This window comes from Battus philenor, unplaced genomic scaffold, assembly GCF_028537555.1.
Source record: "Battus philenor isolate CCGP_79_NKW_IND1 unplaced genomic scaffold, ilBatPhil1.0.hap1 SCAF_4, whole genome shotgun sequence".
Lineage (NCBI taxonomy): Eukaryota > Metazoa > Arthropoda > Insecta > Lepidoptera > Papilionidae > Battus > Battus philenor.
This window is the reverse complement of record NW_027181704.1, coordinates 817,489-841,804: the sequence shown is the minus strand read 5'-3', so window position 1 is coordinate 841,804 and position 24,316 is coordinate 817,489. Positions and strand designations below refer to the sequence as shown.

Genomic DNA, 24,316 nt, shown 5'->3' with positions numbered 1-24,316 from the left:
CGGATCTGTTAAATTTGTGAATATGATATTTACAATTTGAAACATCTTGTGTTCGATGTTGACGACAAGATTCTAAATCTAGACGACCTATTATTAGACTTTCAAAAACTCAATTATGCTGCAATGATTGAAATAATTAATTGTTAATTTCATGAAATGTTTTTACCAGTGTTTCCGTCTAATCGATATCGTGGAACGTGGAATTAGAAACTCTTCCACGATAACTTAGTAACAGAGGAATGAAAAATTTTTGAAAGAAGTTGAAAAAATTTCAAATTAAATCTAATATATAAATTCTCGTGTCACGGTGTTGTGTCAACTTGAACTCCTCCGAAACGGCTTGACCGATTTTTAACAAATTTTACATGCGTATTCAGTATGTCTGAGAATCGGCTACTCTATCTAGCGATCTATTTTCCATACCCCTAAGTGATAAACCACCCGTCTACCCCTAAATTTTATTTTTAATTTTTTAGAAAATTTTTTTGGTTTTTATTTTATTATGATACAGCATACAAAAATACATACAAACCTAAATTTTCACCCCTCTACGATCAACCCTTATCTTACATTTTTTAATTAAAAACTATAATTTTTTTTGCAAAACAACGTTTGCGGCATCAGCTAGTATTCATATAGTATTTAGATACTAAAAGTCAATGAGGTATTTCCATTTTCGTTCTAAATAGAAGAATGAATATTACAAAACCGAACGATCTTTTAAAATACAGATTTAAAATACTTTATGTCGTATCTAATACATTGTACTTAACAAATTCTCAATTCCAAAATTAAAACTCGTAAAATACCGTTGGATTAGCCGCACTACGTCATTGTTCACACGACCGAACGTTAATAGTCGTTAGAAATTTAAAAATGGAACGATAATTTCTGTGGTGCGAAGTCATGCTAAGAGGTATTTTGGTATATGCTAGGTATCGTCAAAAGTTTTATCAGTCTAGAACAGTATTCTATAACAGGTGGTCCACGCCACACAGGCTAGGCTTCCAGGGGTCGTTTATCATCTGAAAAGAAGAAAGAGCCTTCAGGCAAACAGATATCCAAGATATGCTTTCTTCTATGAAGTCTTAATGACTTCCTAGTGACCTTAAGAATACAAACTTTCTATGATAATTCATGTATAGAACCACTCTAAACATAACCTGTAATCATTTTGTAAAAGCGTTTTGACCAAAGAATGATTTGCTACCTCTGTGAAGTCAAATCTTACATAACATTTACTTTTCCTTCTGATATTTATATTGTGTATATCAGTGTTGTCCAACGCGAGGCCAACGCCCGACAGGGTGGCAATTTGATAATTAAGGAGGTCAATTTTAAAAAGGAATCGACACGAGTTTAACCCTCTGTTTCTGGGGTTTAACCTTTTTGGAAAATCAAATACTTGAATAATTGCACGAAGCAGCAAAAGATAATTAGGTCTTTTTTTATTGGTTCCCTATGTTATTGTTGGGATTGGGAAGTATTTTACACACACACGCGTACACGCTCACACACGCTCACACTTATACATTTATGTGTGTGTGTAAATTATATTGCATTTAAATGAAGCAGTACTATATATAGGTATAGGTACAGAATATGTGTATGATATGTTTTTGGGATACCAGAGGTAGGGGGAGGGGGAGGGGGAGGGGTAGGGGTAGGGGTAGGGGCAGGGGGAGAGGAAGGGGTAGGGGTAGGGGGAGGATCGTACCCAAGAAAACTAATTTATGTACAACTAAAGCAACGTAGCCTTACGCTGCAGTCAAAGGCTTGTCTGTCTGGGTCTAATAAAAAGGTCGTGACCGTGGTCGCCGGGCGTGAGAAATTTCCGATTGCGGTCAATTATGTTGTGCAAGTGTTTCCAATTGGAACGTCACTGTCGCCGTCGTTCAACCGCCTACCGTTCAACAGTCAACTGTCTGCACCTTGCAACTGTTCGACGATGGCCCGACCACCTGTTTGGATTTTACTTTTTTTAATATCGTCAGTTGGTAAGTGTCAATTTTTATATCCTATGTTACCTACATGTTTCGCAACCTTTGCTTTTTATTTTAAAAATATTCTTGCTATTTCGAATATTTTTTTTTTATAGTATAACACCATTTGTTCTTTAAACTTTTGTTTACCTGTATATTTAAAAAAATTTAAAAAAATATATTTTAATAAATAATTTTTTTAATGATTGATTTATAGCCAAAACCTATTTTAAAATACAATGATTTTATTATTACTTTTAAATACGAGATAGAAATGATTAACAATCCATTTTAAAAAGATTTTGTAATAAATCATGACGAATGGCTTTGATAGATATTGTCTGTTTTGTTTGTTTTACTGTAGTTACGTTTTTACTTTAGACTCGCTGTTAAATTCTAAAGGAGTATAGAATTAACAATAATAAAACTTAGGTCATTTTTGTAATTTTTAATAATAAAATGACAATGCTTACTACACTGAAAATATTTAAATCGTAGATCTTCAAGATGTAGCTGAAGGAGAATGTTGTTCAGAAGAAGTACAGCAGACAAACTCAGAGGTAGAGTTTCAAGAAGCAGAACTAGAGGAGATCTGTCCAGAGCTTAGTGGTCAGATCATAGGCGGAAGACCGAGTTCGGTAACACGTCATCCGTATCAGGTGTCGATGGTGATGAATGGAAATTCGTTTTGTGGAGGTTTCATCATCAGTAGAGATTATGTCCTCACAGCTGCTCACTGCGTTCAAAAGTAAGTATTTAGTCAGATTATAACACCACATTTTTTTTCATAGCCAATTGTAAATGTCTCTCATTTCGTTCTGGAATGGACCACAGCTTGAAAAGCCAGAAAAGGATGTCCACCAATAAGAAGGACAGGTGACTTTATCGAGGACGTTGGGAAATTCTTAATTTTGTTTCCAACAGGTCTTATTGTAATCTATGGGAAAGGTCTAAGTCCAGGAGTAAATGTCTGGAAAATCCAAAAGGATTACTACTCACTCTGAACCTTGGAAAGCTCACAGTGGCTCAACAGACCCTGGAGTTGTTCAGGATTTCCTACGAGATAGAAGAGATCGAGGAAGTCTGGTCGAGAGTAACTGAGAAAGGTTAGCCTATTGAAAACTTGAAATGGCAGTTGACATGATGGCTTCAGACATCGAACAGATGGCAGTTCTCTCTCCATTCCAGCACTCTAAGGTCCCATGCTAGGGTTCTCGAGTAGAGATCACGTACCGGCTAGCGTGGGATGCCCACAAAGTGGACATAGGTTAAGGTTGGAAGACTCTGGATGCTAGTCCCTTCCAACCTGTTTTATTTCGAAATTATTGGATAGGTGTATATCCAGCTGTGGAGGTCCACAGTCCACTCCTACAGCTTTGAAATGATGAAGTATTGAGGTTTATTGCAAAAAAGGTTAAAAGAAATCCAGATCATTTTATTTAATAGGCTACATTATTTTTCTTGCTGGTACTTTTTATATAGCACAGAAATTATTTTTTTGTTGCTCCCGTTTTTGCATGTTACAGTGTTTACAAAGTCTCTTAAACTATTACAAAACTAAATTGAAGTTAGGTAATTTTTTTTTTAAATCATTAGTGTTTTGTTTATTAAACGGTTTTATTTAGTTCGACCCGTACGGAATTTATTTGGATCAAAATTAGACATTGAAATTTAAGCACCTTCCCGTTGTCAGATTGATCTGAAATTTGGTACACACATTTATTTTGGAGGCAATACAATATAATAAAATCAATAACAGTATAAATCTTAGATGGCCGCCGATACAAAATGGCGGATTACATATTTTTCCTTAACCCCCTCAATATGGGTATCAAATGAAAGGGCTACACTAGTAAAACACGATGATTATGTCAAAATTTAAAATTCAAGATGGACGCCGTTCTAATATGGCGGACTAGGTACATATTTTTCCACAACCACCACAATATGGGAATCAAAAAACCGTTTAACTTAAAAGTTTTTTAAATGTATTTATTTTAACCAATGCTCTGACGATATTATTTTAGCAGATTTTAGTTTGACAAAGACGAGGTATTGTAAGTGTTAATAAGTGATTTACAAAAATTATTCATCATCGTTTTTATTATTCTTCTTTTCAGCTGATAGACGCCCACTGCAAGGCCTAGGTTTCCCTTAAAGATCTACACGATGACAGGTCATGCGCTGCCTCCATCTAGTTACTTCCTTAACTATGTCGTGTACCCATGTCGCGTTTACCGGCTCGTGGTCGCCACTCTAGATCCTTCTGACTCACTGCCATTTCAGACGAGAAATTTTTCCTGCTACATCAGTGATCTTTGTTCTTCTATGTGTTTCCTCATATCTGACTCGATCTCACAGCGAAACTCCAAGCGTAGCCCTCTCCATTGTTCTCTGCTTCATTATATTTAAAACTTACCTTTACCCCACAAATCAGGTGTTATGTTAGTAGATGATGATAAGACTAAAGATCTTTTGGTGAACAGCACGGCGCCTTCGGCAATTCGTCTGCGAGTAGGCAGCACCCGTCGAGATTCCGGCGGCCGTATCGTGAGGGTCTCCAATGTGACTGTCCATCCTCAGTTCGGGAGGCCTCGCTTCGACAATGACATCGCAGCGCTACGCCTGGCTCAGCCTTTGAATTTTAACGCAGCCATCCGCCCCATCAGGCTTCCTCAAAGGCAGCAGCCAGTGCCGCTGGTCAGATTGACTGTCACCGGATGGGGTCTTACTGCAGTTAGTATATAAAACTTTGCTATGTTAAAAATAGTTGTTCTAAAACTATCTATTCGTTTAGGAATCTTTGATTGTCAAAAATTCCATCTCTCGCTCTACGCTCACGAAAGATAAGTTCTTGGATTTTCGAAAAGAGAAAGAGTTTTTGCCTTACGAACGCGAACACTTTACTTTGTATTTGTATATGAAAGAGAGATTGAAAGGCGACAAATCTTTAGTTTATTCATAAAAAAAACATTTTATGAACAAATCATCTTTTTCATGCTGTCTTTGGTTCCTTTATTTGGCACATTTATATATGATTGACGTAAAAAAAAAAGTTAAAATTTACTTTTTCTATTTTTAATTTTAGCGATTCATGGCCCTGTATTTTAGTAGACTAGATGCCATATACTCTGTTTCAATTGGATATATACTTATATTGTTTGAAATAATGCAATTTTTTTTCTCTTCCACTAGCATGTACAAGGTTTGCTTGGAATATCTCCGCAAGCATTTAACATACATACTGACATCACGTAATTATCAAATCAACATGCCATAAGATTTTAATGTTTAATTTTTTATAATAGTTAAAGTCAATATTGTCTAAAATTATTGCAATGTTACTACGCACCCACAAGTTGAACAACCGGTTATTTAGTTGGATAACTACCTCTAACATCTTTGTTTACCTATCTATCGATTTAAAATGGAAAACCATAAAGTTTGAATTGATAGACGTTAATACAGGGGCGGCTTAACCTATAGTGCAGGGTATGCAATGCACACGGGCGCCCCCTGAGACAGCTAAGATTTTTTTTTAGTTTATTAGCTCGCGGATTTCGGATCCGCGAGCCCTGAGTCCGATGAAGCTGTAAAAGCCAAAGCGGCTAACAGCGCCCATCACCATTCGAATATAGACAGGGGCGGCTTAACCTATAGTGCAGGGTATGCAATGCACACGGGCGCCCCCTGAGACAGCTAAGATTTTTTTTTAGTTTATTAGCTCGCGGATTTCGGATCCGCGAGCCCTGAGTCCGATGAAGCTGTAAAAGCCAAAGCGGCTAACAGCGCCCATCACCATTCGAATATAGACAGGGGCGGCTTAACCTATAGCGAAGGGTGTGCAATGCACACGGGCGCCCCCTGAGACAGCTAAGATAATCGTCTTGGAATCTATCGCGGTTTGCCGCTTAGTTTCGCAACAGAGATGTGCTACAGGCATAAAAACAATGAGTGTTATTCTGCCGTCATAAGAAGAAAGGCCGTAACTAATACCATACTGTAAGCTATACCTACTTGTAAAATAGCTTGTTGCGATATGAAAAAACATTCTTGTTAGACGGCAAAGTTAGTAGTTATAGCCGGAGGGGGGGTTTCAGGCCTAGGGGGCGTTAGGGTTTCACTGCACACGAGCGCTACACGAGCTAGAGCTGCCCCTGCATTTATACTCTCTTCTTTCAGCCACGCGGGAGAAGAATTCCCCGTATAATGATGGAGGCACACGTACCCGTGGTCCCGCACTGGCTGTGTCGACTGTCATACGGGGAATCCCTGACAGACAATATGTTCTGCGGCGGCCACTTCTTGATAGGGGGAGTATCTTCTTGTCAGGTAAAGGAATAAAAAAAACTACTTAGAATAATCTACTAAATACATCGGGCAAGGTAGACCAGCTTCAGGAACTGTTATTAACAAGATTAAATAATAATGTTGAAATGTAACAATAGGTCAAGCGAAGGATGGATGTAGCCGGGAACATAAAATGTAAAGAAGATTGAAAAGACAGAGATGTCACAGAAGAGTAACTTAAAACACGTGAAGAGTAAAATATCAGAACTCAGGAATGGGGAGATCCGTAGAAGAACCACTGTTATTGATGCAGCTGAAAGAATACCTTGTCTGAATTGCCAGTTGGGCATATAGCTTGTGCAGTCAGCGACCAATCGGTAGACGTGGCATGGGCACGCCCACAAGCTAAGTTGACCTAGTTAAAGGTCGCTGAATACGGGCAGGGCAGAATCGGCCATTACGTCGATTTTTCTAAAAGATTTAAACCTTGCAATGGACTTCTGTCGGTTGAATGAGTTAAAAACACGTCCATACTCTTCTAATGTCAATCAAATACTGAAGCTTATAACATATAATTGTCTAAGTACCCTCAATTGGTTTTATATTGAGGTGGTGAAAAATTCAAGGATATTTTGATTTTACAATTGTTCATCTTTACTGACGTTCATTGAGATTGCAATGTACAGTATCCGGCGATGAATATTGCACATCGACCTTTACAAAGAGACAATCGGCTAATTTCGGCTTCGTAGAGCACTATCTCTGTCTCGCACTACCTATGTGACGTTTTGTCAATCGTATTTCGCGCGACAGAGATAACGCTCTATGGAGCCGAAATTAGCCGATTGTCTCTTTCCAAAGATCGATGTGCAATATTTATTGCCGGGTACTGTATATATATGTCAGCATGAGTGCATTGTTAAATAGTGTAACTATATACGATTTGTTATTGTAGGGTAGACACATATTTTATAAACACCCGATTGTAAAAAGTAATAATTGAGGGTCGAAGAATATTTGGAAGTCTTCTTTGTCACTAGATAAACAACGAAGTACCGTCAGCATAAAAAAATAGTTATCGCTTGAACCCTTGAAGCGTTTGGATCTCTCAAGACAACTTTACGCATTTTATTTGTTTCAATGCGAAACTGATATGCATTAGAAGTTTTTATAATTCGTCGTAAATAATTATACAGTGTATATGTAAAGTAAATGAAACAATGAATGAAATTATTTTTGTTAGTAAATATTGCTGATCGACTTGCCATGTTCGCAGGGTGATTCAGGTGGACCGGCTGTGTTTCGTGGCACTGTGTTTGGCGTGGTATCATTTGCTCGAGGCTGTGCGCTTCCACTCTCTCCTACCGTCTTCACTAACATCGCGGCACTACGGGACTGGGTTACAGAGAACACTGGAGTCTAATACCAATGGAAATTTAATATTTAAATGAAAAAAAAAACATACGGTTCAAAATCCGTCCAGCGAGCCTGTGATATAAACAATAATCGCTTTAACATCTATTGATGTATCGATTATTTTATTTTGTAATTTTTTTTGAATAAAATCGATTTAATTATTACGTTTTTAATTTTTACAATACGAGGTATATTATTGTACCTCGTAGATTTTTTATAATATTGTATTATTTTAAACCTTTAATTTTTTAAGAACTCACTTGATGAACTAAGTAGTTGTTTACAAGTTTGAAGGCTTTAAAAGGGCAAGTATAAACCTTTTAAACCTATATTCAATAACTCTATATAAATTTTAATCCTTGTTTACCTTCGTCACATCACAACTTAAAAACGATAATACCGATTTCCGTATCTTTTAAATATGCTCTCTTTAGTTTCTAATAAAAAAATCATAAAATAATATTACTCGGAAAATAATTAAAGAAATAAGATTCGTTATATTTTGTAGACCGTTCTTATGGAAATAAATTATAACTGGTTAAGAAACTTTAAAAAAAAAACGAAAATAAAATGACTAACGAAACTGCGAATTGATGTTATGCTGTGAATTTCGCGCGTTTTGCGGTTCGTTGCCAATTTCGCGGAATTTCAGAGATTAGCCGAAACAAACAGACAAACAAAATTTAATAAAAATGTTGTTTTGGTATATGTACGGTATATATATAAATATGTATGCAGAAAGTGGTTATTTTAACGGCCTCCGTTTTTTTAAGCCTCTCGTAGTCCTGAGGGAATTGTTTTTACAAAATATTACTTTTTTCATAGATTTTATTATTTGCATTATCTTTTTTTTTCTCAATGTCATTTATTCATCCATCTCTATTACTCTCATTTTATTATTTTAATATTACAATCAGGCTTTAAATTACTTGCATTTTTAGTTAAACAATGACGATGTTTGAAATAAACTTCCTATGACTAAAGTGGTTATTTAAAGAAAAAATTTATATACGTTTAATCCTTTTTTTTATCGCCATACACTTACCTTATACTATCTAAGTAATAAGTCTTTAAGTAATTTTTATTTACAGTTTTTTTCCTTATTTAATTTCTTTACTTAGTTGTTATATTACACTACCCTAACTCTAGGTATGCATTATATATAAATCTTAATTTAATTGTCTGAATTATTAATGTATGCTATCTGTTAATACAACAGACAGCATTTAGCCCCATGATAGCTATTTGTAAATAGATTAAACAATTAGCTATAAATATGTTATAATATATTTGTTTCTCATTGATTTAGGTTCTGCTTTTTATATTAGGATCTTTATTCCATAGACATTAGCAACCGTAGCTTTGTTCTAACAAGTGAGTCTTATATTTCTTAAATTTTTTTTGCTCACGGTTTTGCACACACGTGGTTTGTTACAGTGTTTACTGTTTCTTAATCTATTTTAACGACGCCCTACCAATGCCTACTTTTTAAGATTACGTTTCGTGCGACCACTTCCTCGTCGCTACTCCATATTGGCATCCTCAGGTTGTGCGCCAGTATCTGTGCTGTTGCCGTATTCACATTCACATCGATGAGTCTTGCGACCGCATCTTGAGAGTTCGTTTGACGTGATACTGCTACCACCGCATGGTGTTTGTTGTTCGAACAACGATAACCGCGTCGCTCTTTAGCCCATGAGCCTCGTGGTGGTGTTTTATTTTAAATACCTACTTTCCTATGTTATCTAGAATCGTGTTTATATATATTATTAAAGTGCATATGCTTTTCTTACGCAGGTATACGAGATGTTTCTGATTGGATATCAGTTTCGGGTGCTGTCACCTATCTTTACTATCCACTGGGGGCTACAGGCGCGAAGAACGCGGCCATTGTGGAGGGAGAAGCAGAATGAGAAGAACAGAAAGCACTTCGAGACGTTCAAGAGGGAGTTGTTTGCACGGTAATAAAGTTTAAATTTAAAATATCTTTATTCGAGTAATATTTCTGTGCATTTGAATCGTGAGTTTTTAACATTATAAGTAATAAGCTTTCGCCGGATCGGAATGGTGATCTGCTGAGAGGAGCCAGCAAGAAACAAACCTAACCTAACCTACACTCACACACTCAGACCCATAAAGATACTTCGGCACATGTCATTTGTTCCTTTTATAATATTCGTATTATTAACAAATGTTTATTTTTATCTTACATATATTCTGCTTTTAGTAATTGTGTTGTTTTTATATTTATTTTTTTTACATTTTTTATGTGTAGCCTCTTTGAGAAAAATGCGCTCAAATAATGCGACTATCAATTGTGCTACTGTTAATTTTAGACTTTAATTATTAATTAATATTTAATTAATAAAAAATCACTCTCCAAAAAAAAAACTACAATGTATAACAGAATAAGATTAAAACTCAGATGTAAGTAAAAAGGGTTTAGCATGATAGCTAGTCATGAATAAAGCAATATAGGTTAAGTAAATAAGAAAAGTTATTAAAATAGTTATAATTGTGTAAAAAAATTAGTAATAAAAATTACAACAAATAGTCAAATGTACATGAAATCGAAAAATTGAGACAAAAATGTGATAATAATATTTAACTGTGGTCTAAGAATGATGATGAAGGAAGAAAGGTGATGCAAGGAAGACGATTTGAATGTGAAGAAAGATAGAGATTGAGAAGGACGAAAAGAGAATGTGAAAAGTGGAGAAAAAAAACCCGAGCTGTCGTAAATACCCTTTGGCATTGGTCGCCATCTTTGATGAATTTCTAAAAGTGTTGCCATATAATGTTATTGTAGAATGTAAAAAAAATGTTTATCAACAAATATTTCATCAAATATTTGTGTTTATGTAGGTACAGGAGGGACCCCCTCCACTTGCTGAGGAGACCGCAGCAGAAGAAGACCTAGGCAGCGCAAGGCCGGCCGGAGACAGCCGGCCTGCTTCTGAACCTGATCTTAGTGGCGACGCTCTTATGTGGCCAGTGCTTTTAAAACCACTAACGATTTTAAAATGCAAACTTTGTTATATGTAATCTATACGTACAATCAATTACAATGCACATAATATAAATGGTGTTAATATAAACTATTTAAGTTCTAATTTTAAATTAAGTAAATACTTTATAGCTAATAAAAAAAAAACTTTATATTGTTTGGTATATTTATAATCTGTATTATTTTTAAGATTCTTACTGTCATAATGACATTCCATTATATAAATACAGTATTTACCCCTATAACGCGTTACATTAGTTCAGTGTAATAAACATGTAACTTTTAATTCGTTTTAACGTGAAATTCGACTCGTGGTCGTGACAAGAGATCCTTTTTCTACGAACATTAATGAATGGTGGTCTTATTAAATGCGGTGGTCTTATTAAAAAACCGCGTTATAGGGGGAAACACGTGTTATACGAAAGTCAGGAAAGTATCATGTGTGTAGAATGAATTACAGTTTACGAAATGTTTTTTACTTTAGACTTAATACTGTGTGTTGCAAGTACAAAAAATGCGAATGATTTTCTTGAATCGATTTAGATAGGTTTTTATAATCTGTTTTATCTGTGTTATAGATGTGTAAGTAGTGGAATATTAGCGTAATGAAAGTAGGATATTAATTATAAATAATTATTAAGTTTACCTGAGAGCTTCATTGATTTGTTAATATTCATTAGATGTAAGAGTACAAATGTTGTTTTGTTATTTTTTTTATCCATTGTCAGTTAAAATGATGTTTTATATTTTATCTGTTGTCTTCGTTGTTGATACTAAGTTTTAACATATGCAATTTACTACATTTTTAAACGGTTTTATTTAGTTCGACCCGTACGGAATTTATTTGGCTCAAAATTAGAAATTGTAATTTAAGCACCTTCCCGTTGTCAGATTGATCTGAAATTTGGTACAAACATTTAATTTAGATGACAATACAATATTATAAAATCAATAACATTATAAATCTAAGATGACCGCCGATAAAAAATGGCGGATTACATATTTTTCCTTAACCCCCTCAATATGGATATCAAATGAAAGGGCTACACTAGTAAAACACGATGATTATGTCAAAATTTAAAATTCAAGATGGACGCCGTTCCAATATGGCGGACTAGGTACATATTTTTCCACAACCACCACAATATGGGTATCAAAAAACTTAAAAGTTTTTTATATGTATTTATTTTTAAATAATTTTACGACGTTAATAAATAGAGTAATTTTGCAGAATAGCGAATCTTTGGAATTGATGAAATTTTTTTACTTCTTATTTTCAGCTGATAGACTATTACTGCAAGGCATAGGCCATCTCCAGATTTTGTCAAGATGACTGGTCTTCCGCTGCCCGTATCCAGCGACTTCCAGCGATCCTATGTCACATCACCTAATCACCTAATGGCTGGCCCACTGGCTGGTGGTTACAAAAACTCACTGCCCCAACAGCTCTGTTGCACGAGCGATGTGTTCTGCCCACTCCAACTCCAAACGAGCAATTCTTCGAATCACTTTGGTTCTTCTTCGGACTCAATTCTGTTTTAGATAATTAATTTTAATATGTAATAATCATTACATTACTTATTATTTCTAAAACCATTTAATTCTTGATGAGGTCTAACATATATTAATTTATAAATGAGCTATACATTCACTCTATAAAGCTTTTATATTTATAACTGATCATCCTGTATATAGCGTAATTGCAAATATCTAGATAGAATTATAGCACATAGATTTATGTTACGAAATAGGTTACAGTGATGAGATTCGCTATTCTGTGATATTTATAAGAATTTAATTTATCGTAATGTTAAACCTTCCTTACGTTTTTTTTTAAAGTTACATATAATATTGTTTAAATAATATAATTTAGTTAGTAATAATTTAGTTTATACGCACAGGGTTTTTTCATGTTATATTATTAATAGAAATATGTTTGCTATAATTAATTAAACAATTGAAATCTTTTTTGGGTGAAGAGGTGAGTTTAAATATTCGTCACGTAATTTCGAGTGTTGCCTTTTAAAATTACGTACTACGGAAGGTGATACTAAAATGTTTAATACTGGAAATTAGGCTTTGTATCAACTTACAGGCTATATTTTTATTTAAGTGTAAGGCTCCTATATTAGGTCGAATAATGTATGTAAAATGTACCAAAGAAAAATTTTCACTTTTACAGGAAAACCCGTTATTATTTATTTTCTTTTTATTTTGTTTCGATGTCAATTATTTTAAAAAAAGGTTTGCGAGATAGAATTCTTTCAATTAAGTGTTGAAAATCTATACCTTCATATTAAAGAGATTTAGTTAATATCACTTTTTATTGAGTGTTCTGCCAGGTTATAAACAAAGGTTGATTGTTTGCAACCGAAACTACACTGTACACAATATTTCAATTTGAAACCGCCATTTTAAGAAGTTGTTCTATTATTATCAGACATTATTACGTGACTTTAGGTGATTAATTAAAATAAATAAAAAAAATTAAAATAAATAAAATAAAAAATTATTCAGATGCAATTGTATCTTGATCTCAAGTTTTTTTACATTTTATGGCCTACGTACCCTTTGATATGAAAAATTATGTCATGGGGTAATAGAATAACTTTTTACATTTGAACATACAAACATCAAGGACCTTTCACGTGTTTCGTACTTCGCGTTCCGTCTGTTAAGGATATATATCACGAAATAACCAGTGTTGTCTACACGCTGTCTTTAAATGTCACCTACTTTGTTATATTGTACCCTACTTTGTAATTTAAGGTATAGGGGTAATAAAATGTAATCGAAGAGGGGAATTCCAAAGAAATATAATTCTTTGTTTCCAACGGTATTATGAGAGCCATATTACGTCTTCGTCAGCGGCGCATCAAAAAGGGGAATTCCACTGAAATGTAATTATTTATATCGGTATTATGAGAGAAATATTACGTCATAATCAGCGGCGCATCAAAAAGGGGAATTCCACTGAAATGTTTTTATTAATACAGGAATTATGAGAGTAATATAACGTCATAAGTAGCGGTGAATTGAAAAAGGGAATTCTACTGAAATGTAATTATTGATATCGGTATTATGAGAGCAATAATACGTCATAATCAGCGGCGAATCGAAAAAGAGGAATGCCACAGTAATAAAATTGTTCATTTACGTGTATATAAATACGTGAAGCTGAATTTACACACTTCTACCTCGGATTTCGTGTTGTTACTACCTCAAAAGCTATCAGCCCTAGGAACAATCCCACAAAGTATTTATAATAACCAATGTATTAAATAGGTTAAATCTTTGGTCTGCCAAGAATCTAATAAAGACCTGAATACTGAACCTGGTGAACACAAAAAACATTTTTTTTAATAATACCTAAAATGTATCTTGTTGTAATCTCTGAAAGTTTCACAAAAATTGATTCATAAATAAAAAAACTATAATGATTTTAGAACATACACGTTTGCATTAAAACGCAGTTCCAGGTGTACATCTTGAATATTTCTTTGTGGTCCTAAATGTGTTCTTATTTAAATTTTAAACATAATTCCATTATGTATGAATAATCAACCATAAATTCAAAATTATATCTACCTCTAATATAGGGCAATTATATGCGTAATTACAATACACTTGTGTAATCAGGTTGAAATCTACAATAATGGGGTTCATTCAAGTTAAAGATACAAGACTTTTAAACGCATCCGTATCTGATGTAAGCCAGAAATTCAAAGATATTGTTTTGTAATTTGAAATACATTCCTTAGCTCTGTTTTACATTTATTCTCATTTATTTATAAATCATTACTAATTAAATTTTACCCATGTCAATGTTGGTTTATTTTATCTGTGCATCTTATATTTGACACTGGCAGATGTAAATCTTTAGTTATTAAAATGAATAACCATGGCGCACAAATATTAAACATGTCATTGTAATTTAATGAATATTTGAAATAAAAAAAATAAAATTTGAACAGTTTTATTGTTGTTACTTCATCATCATTACAGCAGATGGTCGTACTTGACTTTCTCAATAGATTTCCAAGTAGACCAGTTGGACGTGGCCAGCATCAAGGGTTCTTTGTGGACCTTGTGGATGGAGGTTCTGTGCTGCGCTTGCTGTTCCTGTTCTTCACTCCAGAACCTTATAGGAACTATTTTATTTCTAAATGCTTTTTTGCATAGATATATATTTCTTTATATACATCGGGGAAAAAGAGCGCTCTACAATAATTTTCGACTTGTGGTTGGCTGAGGATTTTTATTGGTTGAACATTATTTTCATAGTTTTGAATCGTTATAAACATGGGATATGCTTGATGAATATACACACTTCTTTGTACTTCGTGTTGTTATTACTTCCAAAAACTACTGATGCTAGCAATAATCCCTTGCACCGTTTTAAGCAGACAATCTACTTACTTATTTCATAACAATTATTATACTAGTCTGTTAAATAACACTTAGTAAATTTATAATAATTTGTATTGAGCTTTATGTTTTGTGATAGGATTTATTTGTGATATGTTCATGGAGCCAATCCCATATGATTGGATGGGAGAGTCTGGTGTAGACGCCTGGAAAGTTGCCCCGAGCGCAACCAAGACCCCAGGACACAACTCCGATGAGCACGCCGTCTTGGACTATTGGTCCTCCGCTATCACCCTGGAAATCACAGTGCCTGTTTTCCAATGAGTATTAGATAAACAGAACCTTATAATATTTAATGGAATCAGGCGTTACCTTGCCGAAGTCCATTCTAAGTAAGAAAAGGACCAATATTTAGCCACTTCCGCACATGCAGTAGACATGTAGCAGCACAGAGCCTCTGTGTTTGGCACTAATCAGTGCGACGTAAATCCTGAAGATGCCCCCATGTGGAGGGGTGAAACACGTGTTGAGTGATTTGGCGGTGGCAGTTGTGTGATTCGCATTGTTTGCCGCATACGCATTTATCAACGGGCTGGCGGGCGGTGCACTTTGTTGCACGACTACTACTGCATGTGCGGAAGTGGCTAAATATTGTTCCTTTTCTTACTTAGTACCTTATAAGTAGAGAGAAGTTCACTTAAATATTACGGAACTTGTTTCCATAATGTTACATGGCAATACACCTGCGTGATATCATACAAGGTTCCCACAATCGCGTGACTTTTGGGTGACTCCTTTGGGCGAAGTTTGCCGACTCGTGTACTGTCGCACTCAAGCGTTACAAATCCGACATCTCAGTACAATACAATTGTTCAATCTTCGCTTAAAGTCTGGCGTAGATCAGAATTTGCAAGTAAGTAATTATGCCATAAATAATGTAACTTAAGTGTGACATCAACGCACGTAATTGTATCCGTAAAATTAAAAAATAATCTACTCTATGATAAATGTAATAAATACTACATTTTGGCGAAATTTGTGGATCTATATTGATTACATATATCATTATTTTTATTGGCAAAGGTTACCATAGCAAATATATAATACAAAAGGATTGCCACTGCTCATAAATAAGTTTCTAGGGGATCGATAGCAGCGTCCTCTAGGTACCATAATATCATACTGCGGTCGTCAACCATCTAAGCGTGGCGATTATGGTATATCCCTTTATAGATATCCTTGGTAGGCCTAGGCTTTGAAAAAAAAGTTGATAGATTCAGATATAAAATGGTCTTTTATTTTAAATTAAAAATTGTGGTTGAAAAATTAAAAAAATATATATAGGACGGCATTTTAAGAGTCAAATAGCTGTTCAAGAGAGAATGCTTGTATTTGATATTGTTTCTGAAGATATCTCTGCTAGTCCTGAAGTCTTCTACAGATGGAACTGAAGGGTTCGTGAACCTCTCAATAATTTACTGGATCGATTGCACAAAGGTAGTAGACTATACATGTGTGCCAGTTGTCAATCAGTAAAAATAAGTTATAAGAGAGTTAATCTCATTTAAATTTCATTTTAGTTTCGTTAGTAAATAAATCGTTAATTTCATTTTAATTTTAATCAAATTGTAATTCTCTGGCATGCTATTGACGGACAAAAGCAATTCCTTTAAGCGAAAGAAAGGGTAAAGAAATATACCTGGCAAGCGTCCGGTGAAGGCTGGCTGAATGATCCGGCGCAGAACATGGAAGCTGGATCAATGGACTTCCTATCGAGTCCTGACCGCCGACAGAGCTTCATAGCGATGGTTTTTATTGTGGAGGACTGGAGATAGGTAGCGCTTGGACCACCTTCCTAAAAGTAAAGCTTATAAGGTATAATTTCTTTTACGGTGTGATTTTTATTTTAGTGGAATAAGTAAACATCTTACTTCACCTCAGTGTACCTTCGTATTATCATAAACATTTCAGCTGTATCATATCCACTGTTGATGGCTTGATCGTAACACGCTATCTAGTCTAGATAGATGTAATATATCTACTGGAATTCTTTGGATTTATATTCAGAATCTTGGCTCTAACGGTAGCTATTATCGGAATAATAAGCGAACTTCTAATCAGAATATTAGAAGAACTTGTAATCGGAATATTAGGCGAACTTCGAGTTAGAATATTAAAAGAACTTCTTATCGGAATATTAGGCGAACTTCTAGTCTGAATATAAGAAAAATTTCTTATCGGACTATTAGGTAAACTTCTAGTTAGAATATTAGAAGAACTTCTAATCGGAATATTAGGCGAACTTCTAGTCTGAATATAAGAAAAATTTCTTATCGGACTATTAGGTAAACTTCTAGTTAGAATATTAGAAGAACTTCTAATCGGAATATTAGGCGAACTTCTAGTCAGAATATTAGGCGAACTTCTAATCGAAGTATTAGGCGAACTTCTAAAGTTAACATTGCTTCTGTTGTGGATAGCGTTAGTGCTGGTAAAAGAATTATCGAAAGAAATCTGTCGCCGAAGCTTATGTCCAACAGTTAACGTCCTACAGCTGAAATAGTGAAGGCGGAATCGTATGCATGAGGGTCAAGACGGTTCTTGCTAAAAAAATACGTGGTCTATAAACAAAATGTTGAAGCAATTGAGAAAAGTTGTAGTTTCTTCTCACCCGTAACTTCCCCCATCCAGAGACAATGGCGGGCTGGTCTGCAAGTAGCCTGGTCGCCTTAGCTATCAGTCCGATGGGCAGGACCCTCGCTGAGAATCTCAACGGGGAGTATAGACGCACCAGGCCCACGTCGTTGCACTTGGTCTTGCTGGCGTACCTCGGATGCGCGTAACTTTCCATCACATCATACATCTCACCACCGTGCGTCTTCCACGATGAACCCAGACGCACGCTCAGGTCGCTCGCACGGGACCTGATGACTTCTTAATTTAAATATTTTGTTTTCTTTGAGCTTCTTGATCTTATCTTAGACTTATTCAAGTTAGTTATCATTGTATTTAATGGAATCAGGCGTTACCTCGCGGAAGTCCATCCTAAGTAAGAAAAGGACCAATATTTAGCCAACACAGCATGTGCGGAAGTGGCTAAATATTGGTCCTTTTCTTACTTAGTTATCATTGAAAATATAATAAACACTAATATTTTAATTTTTTAATGATTAGTGTTATTATATATATATATATATAAAATATATATATATATATATATATATATATATATATATATATATATATATATACATACGTCACGGACCCGAGCTACCCGCACCCAGGTATGTCCGCTTACCTAATGGGGGGTCTACCCAAGTTCCGTCTACCGGCTCGTGGTCGCCACTTGAGTGCCTTTTAGTCCTAACGGCCATAGGTTGCACGAGCGATATGCCCCGCCCACTGCCACTTTAGACAGGCAATTCTTCGAGCCACGTCCGTGATATTGGTTCTTTTGCGGATACCCTCATTTCTGATTCGATCTCGCAGCGAAATTCCGAGCATCTCCCTCACTCTCTGGGTGAACTTAACCCTTTTTATGAGGCCTGTCATAAGCGACCAGGTATATATTTATAAATCATTATTACTAAATTCCGAAAATATGAACAAAAGAAGAAATTTCATTCGTGTGTGGAGTATTATAAGTGATAGAGTCCACTCATGTGATATCCTGCGAAAATATAGTTTAAAAACAAACAAATATAAGATAATGAGTCGATAGTACAATATAAATTGATTATACGAGTGCGTTGTCCCGGATATTATTTTCTATTAATAACAACAAAGCGCTGTCCACTTTGAAATACGTAAATATTATCATTTCACATTAACTATTGCGAGATGGATGGTAGAGCAAATGGCACAGGATTCAAAGTCCGCTTTCCAAGTCATTTAATGTGCGAATGCAAGTGTAGGCTATCACGAAATTGTCTGCATAATGTCTCGGTGACAATAAAATAGTGGAAGAGTGTGCTCTTATGGACACTACTAATCTGCCACGAGTTAAGAAGAAGAAACTACGTTTCCTAATATCTTTTAACACAAGCGCTTAATTAAAAAAAAGACATCGATGTATCTAGGATGCAAGCATTCTATGATTTTCTGCTTTAATTTGCCATTACTGTCACTAGCGTTCAGATTTTGAGAGCTTCAACAAGTGGAGTTTTTTTTTATGGAATACTAGCTGATAAATATTTTTAATTTTCAATTTAAAAATAAGAGTTGATCGTAGAGGGGTGAAAATTTAGGGTTGTATGTATTTTTGTATGTTGTATCATAAAAAAAATTTCGTCAAAAAATGAAAAAAATTTTTTTAAGGGTGAACAACCCTTATCACTTAGGGGTATGAAAAATAGATAGTAGCCGATTCTCAGACCTACTAAATACGCATATAAAATTTGGTAAAAATCGGTCAAGCCGTTTCAGAGGAGTTCAAGTTCGAACACCGTGTCACGAGAATTTTATATATTAGATTATCATTTCGGATTCTGAAATTGAATTTTATGCGTAGCTCTCCATTGTTTGTTATAACATTTTTAAAGAGAGAACAGATGAAGTCGTTGAAGTGGGTGCAACATGTAAGACAGACGAACCTATGAAAATGGATACAATACTACTGCAATATCACATGGGACAGAGTAATTATATATATAAGGGAATCTTTAACGATAATAGTCTTTAAATGGTTTTCTTATGATCATTAACCCTTCACCCTTCACGGCCCGTGGACGTAAATTCACGCCAATGCCATCGCCTAATGGCGATGATGGCCTTTTTCGTCGGGAGCCGTCAAGGGATAATATTCTCGAGGCATATGGGTAAGAATATCATATATGTATCGTCTATGTACTTTCATAATTTCTCCTTTGAGATACTTTTCTCTAACAGATTTAGAATTTATCTTTGTATGTAACTTTGGAATCGAGAAGCGTCGTTTTAAATTTGAATATTTGCTAGACATAAGATAAAACTTAGTGTAGCGACACCTAATGACTGCATAGCTTACTGCGCGTTGCAAAATTAGGAACGTTCGTATTTATATATACCTTTCTCTGTCACTCATCTTCCGTCACCTCATACAAACGACTCGTGTGATTGGTTGTAAAGTAGGGATTGTGATTGGTTAAATAAATAAAGTCAATTTCAGGATTTTATAACGCAGTCTTAAGGTTTTGGTTAAATAAAAATTCATTCTGTTCAATGCACTTGAGTTTCACTTTCAACTTCTACAAGATTTTTTCCAAAATAACTAACGCCATCTATCGAAAAACGACTAAAACTTTTTATCATTTTTAAACAATATGTAAATACTAGCTGATCCCGCAAACGTTGTTTTGCAAAAAAAAAAGTTTTTAATTAACAAATAAAAAATAAGGGTTGATCGTAGAGCGGTGAAAATTTAGGGTTGTATGTGTTTTTGTATGCTGTATTATAATAAAATAAAAAACAAAAATTTATTTAGTGGTATGAAAAATAGATAATAGCCGATTCTCAGACCTACTGAATACGCATATAAAATTTGGTAAAAATCGGTCAAGCCGTTTCGAGTACGGTAACCAACATTGTGACATGGAAATTTTATATATTAGATAATTTCAGAGTACCTACTTAATCAAGCAGTGCGCTGCGGTCACCAGCCAGATATCTGTGATTATTGACCCTCCACAAATGGGATAGGCCTTTTCTCTCAACGACACTTGCCATGGCACTGCAGCGATCGAGGTGTTTCGACCGGACACGATGCGCCTGGTCGATACTGTGAAGACATATTTAATGGAATCAGGCGTTACCTTACGCAAGTCCATCCTAAGTAAGAAAAGGACCAATTTTTAGCCACTTCCGCACATGCAGTGGTAGTCGTGCAACAATGTGCACCGCCCGCCAGCCCGCTGATAAATGCGTATGCGGCAAACAATGCGAATTACACAACTGCGTGCTACAGAGTGTGTGTTTGGCACTAATCGGTGTAACATAACTCCTGAAGATGCCCCGTGAAGGGGTGAAACACGTGTTGGGTAATTTGGCAGTGGCGGTTGTGTGCATTTGTTGCACGACTACCACTGCATGTGCGGAAGTGGCTAAATATTGGTCCTTTTTTACTTGTGAAGACATACACGCTACTTCTTCAGTTTACTGCTACTTTTTGTTAATATTTTATAGGAATTTTCTATAGAATCCATTAATAATAAAATGCTTTCATTATAATCTTTTGTAATTATTAAATAATTATGTCTCCCGGCCTCAACCATGACTAGCGCTTTTAGAAAGTGAGAGAGAATTAATTACACACAGTGAAATCGGATCAAAATACATAGGTCGCGGGAAGTCGTTAAATACAGGCAATGCAAGACTGGTGTTCATGGTGAACTTCAGGAGAGGCCTACGCCTTGTAGGCTTGTATCAGCTGGCTTGATGATGATGAAAGATCTTTTATTCAATGTCTAGTGATACTGATCGTAAGTCGCGATGTACGATTCAAGGGATACAATTGTATTATTCACTCTTTGTCCATTAATTATAAAGAATTGTCACTGCTCACAAAGAAGTTTCTAGGACAGCAGCGCCCTCAACGTGGTGATTATGGTGTATCCCCAATTTTTGGGGATAGATGTCTTCAAATATATAAATGTCTTCGTATTCTCACCTTTACGAGTGCTTCCTGAAATTAAAGTATTTGTTACTTAACATTGTTATGAACATATATTCTTGATATAGTTGTATTTTTGGTACTTCTAAAGTACACATAACTGTCTTTTAAACTATTTCGTAATATTTGGAACATATTAATCTCATTTGGAACATAATTATCTGATAAAACTATTTTGAAATGTTTGGAACATAACTGTCTTTTAAACTATTTCTAAATATTTGGTACATATTAATATCATTTGGAACATAACTATCAGATAAAATTATTTTGAAATAATCGGAACATAACTATCTTTTAAATTAATAATGTTTTAAACTATTTCGAAACGTTTGGAACATATTAATCTCATTTGGAACATAATTATTTCATAAAACTTTTTTGAAGTATTTGGAACATTATTATTTTATAAATTATTACGAAATATTTAAAAGATAATTATGTTTTAAACTATTTCAAAACATTTGTAACATATCTGTCTCATTTGAAACATTATTATCTGATCAAACTATTTCAAAATATTTGGAACATATTAATCACATTTGGAACATAATTATCTTTAAAACTATTTCGTAATAGTTACATTCGTAATATTTGGTTACAATCGTAAGACGGCAGCTCACCTAATAAATGATTTAGCAACGTTCTATAAAGTTGATTGTATTTCTCGCGTATTTTCTCCTGACTTAAGAACCCCAGCACGTCTGTCTTGTTCTCTTCTGCGGATTTAGCTAGTTCCGTGTAGTCCACGCTAGTACCGAAATCCACTTCTTCACAGATCACAGAAATATACGTACAAAAGATTATATGAAACGCGTAAAAGAGACCGGCGTTGACCTTGACACTATACATGATTTTACAATATATTTATTTTTACAAATAATGGAACTTTATACATTACAAGTAGAAATATGTGTTTTTCAATTAAAAACAATTGTAGGTATTTTTATTGCAATTATTTCTGTGCATATTAAATTCGTTGACCGTAAAATCATTTCATACGAGTATATCAAGATGGTTGGTAACTTTAAATGCTATTCTTAAAACTTCTCGTAAGAGATTCAGTTTGTATACAGTTTCGTTGGTTATAGATGCAAAAGTTTTAAATACGAAAAAAAATCCAAAAAAAAAGCTGAAATCTCAAAGATATGTGACATCACTTCATGTAAGACTGTGAAGAATCAAAAAGTAAGGTGAATTTGTCTACAAAATGTTACAAATTATTTATTCTTCCAAATCAAAGTAATCCCCTTCGGAAAAAACGCACTTTTGCCAACGCATTTTCCAGTCCTCAAAACAGTTGGAATAGTCTTTTTCCGATATAGCCTTCAAGACATTTAATCGTGTCAAAACGGCGTCCCCACATTGGCTTTTTAAGTTTGTTGAACAGCCAGAGGTCACACGGAGCCAAATCAAGCGAATACGGAGTTCGCGGAACTATATGATTTCAGTTTTTGACTAGAGCAAACAATTCTGGTAATAGTCGACAAATATACATGTAATATTTAATGGAATCAGGTGTTATTTTGCGGAAGTCCATCCTAAGTAAGAAAAGGACCAATATGAATTACACAACTACCACTGTAAAATCACTTAACACGTGTTTGACCCCTCTACAGGGCATACTTAGGAGTTATGTTATACTGATTAGTGCCAAACACAGAGACACTTTGTTGTTTGCTGCATGCGCATTTATCAGCGGGCTGGCGGGCGGTGCACTTTGTTGTGCACGATTACCACTGCATGTGCGGAAGTGGCTAAATATTGGTAATTTTCTTACTAAAAATACATGTAACTCTGAGATAGTTAAACCTTTTGATAAACAGACGCTTTGCAACTATTATTGACAGTCCTACGAACCTAGGAAAAACAATTACTTGCCTTTCTAATATCCGGGAGTTTTAAACGATAATTTCAGATTATTTTTGGATCACAGTAATATGCACTTAATGAAACAGTCTTCTATAGTCGGAACATTACAAGGTGAACAATAATCCTATAAAAATAGGATTGTCCTTCTGTTTTTATGGTCACACTAACGCGTGTAAGTTTTTAGAGTCGACCTTCGTACGGAATACGTCGGAGCGATAGGTGCTTTGCATCGTGATAAAACACAATTTACCCTCTCGGGGATAAATTGAAATTGTCGAAAGGCGCGATCCAGGAGGGACATACTATAAAGAGGGCGTGAGGAGTGCTATTCGAATTTATACAACACACGGGACTATTGGCGCGAAATATCGACAGCCTCTAGGGATGTGCTCGCTGCGTTTGTAAACTTGATTTATCTGTAGCAGCCCTAATATACAGGGTTGTCTCTATAAACCTAGTAAAGACACAAGAATCGATCTTTTTAAGTTTACCACTAAGTCACTCTGAGAGTCTCTGTGTTTGGCACTAATCGGTGTAACATAACTCCTGAAGAAGCCCCGTGGAGGGGTGAAACACGTGTTGAGTGGTTTAACGGTGGCAGTTGTGTAATTCGCATTGTTTCCCGCATACGCATTTATCAGCGGGCTGGTGAGCGGTGCATTTTGTTGCACGACTGCCACTGCATGTGCGGAAGTGGCTAAATATTGGTCCTTAACTTACTTAGGATGGACTTTC

At 35.1% G+C, this 24,316-nt stretch overlaps 2 protein-coding genes across 2 annotated transcripts; one reads left to right on the top strand and one right to left on the bottom strand.

The window, feature by feature from the left end:
• Positions 1-1,810: 1,810 nt before the first annotated feature.
• Positions 1,811-10,709, top strand: LOC137928650 (trypsin-like). Its single transcript, XM_068771559.1, has 7 exons — positions 1,811-1,997; positions 2,481-2,730; positions 4,469-4,718; positions 6,165-6,314; positions 7,549-7,689; positions 9,486-9,649; positions 10,554-10,709. Exons 1-7 carry the CDS (start codon positions 1,949-1,951, stop codon positions 10,606-10,608), a joined length of 1,059 nt encoding a protein of 352 aa, XP_068627660.1. The 5' UTR covers positions 1,811-1,948; the 3' UTR covers positions 10,609-10,709.
• A 4,477-nt stretch (positions 10,710-15,186) lies between these two features.
• On the bottom strand, positions 15,187-23,811 carry LOC137928918 (trypsin beta-like). Its single transcript, XM_068771923.1, has 7 exons — positions 23,750-23,811; positions 22,345-22,460; positions 20,993-21,028; positions 20,671-20,818; positions 17,735-17,987; positions 16,763-16,918; positions 15,187-15,357 (listed from the first exon to the last, which is right to left on the bottom strand). Exons 1-7 carry the CDS (start codon positions 23,809-23,811, stop codon positions 15,187-15,189), a joined length of 942 nt encoding a protein of 313 aa, XP_068628024.1.
• Between the last annotated feature and the right edge of the window lie 505 nt (positions 23,812-24,316).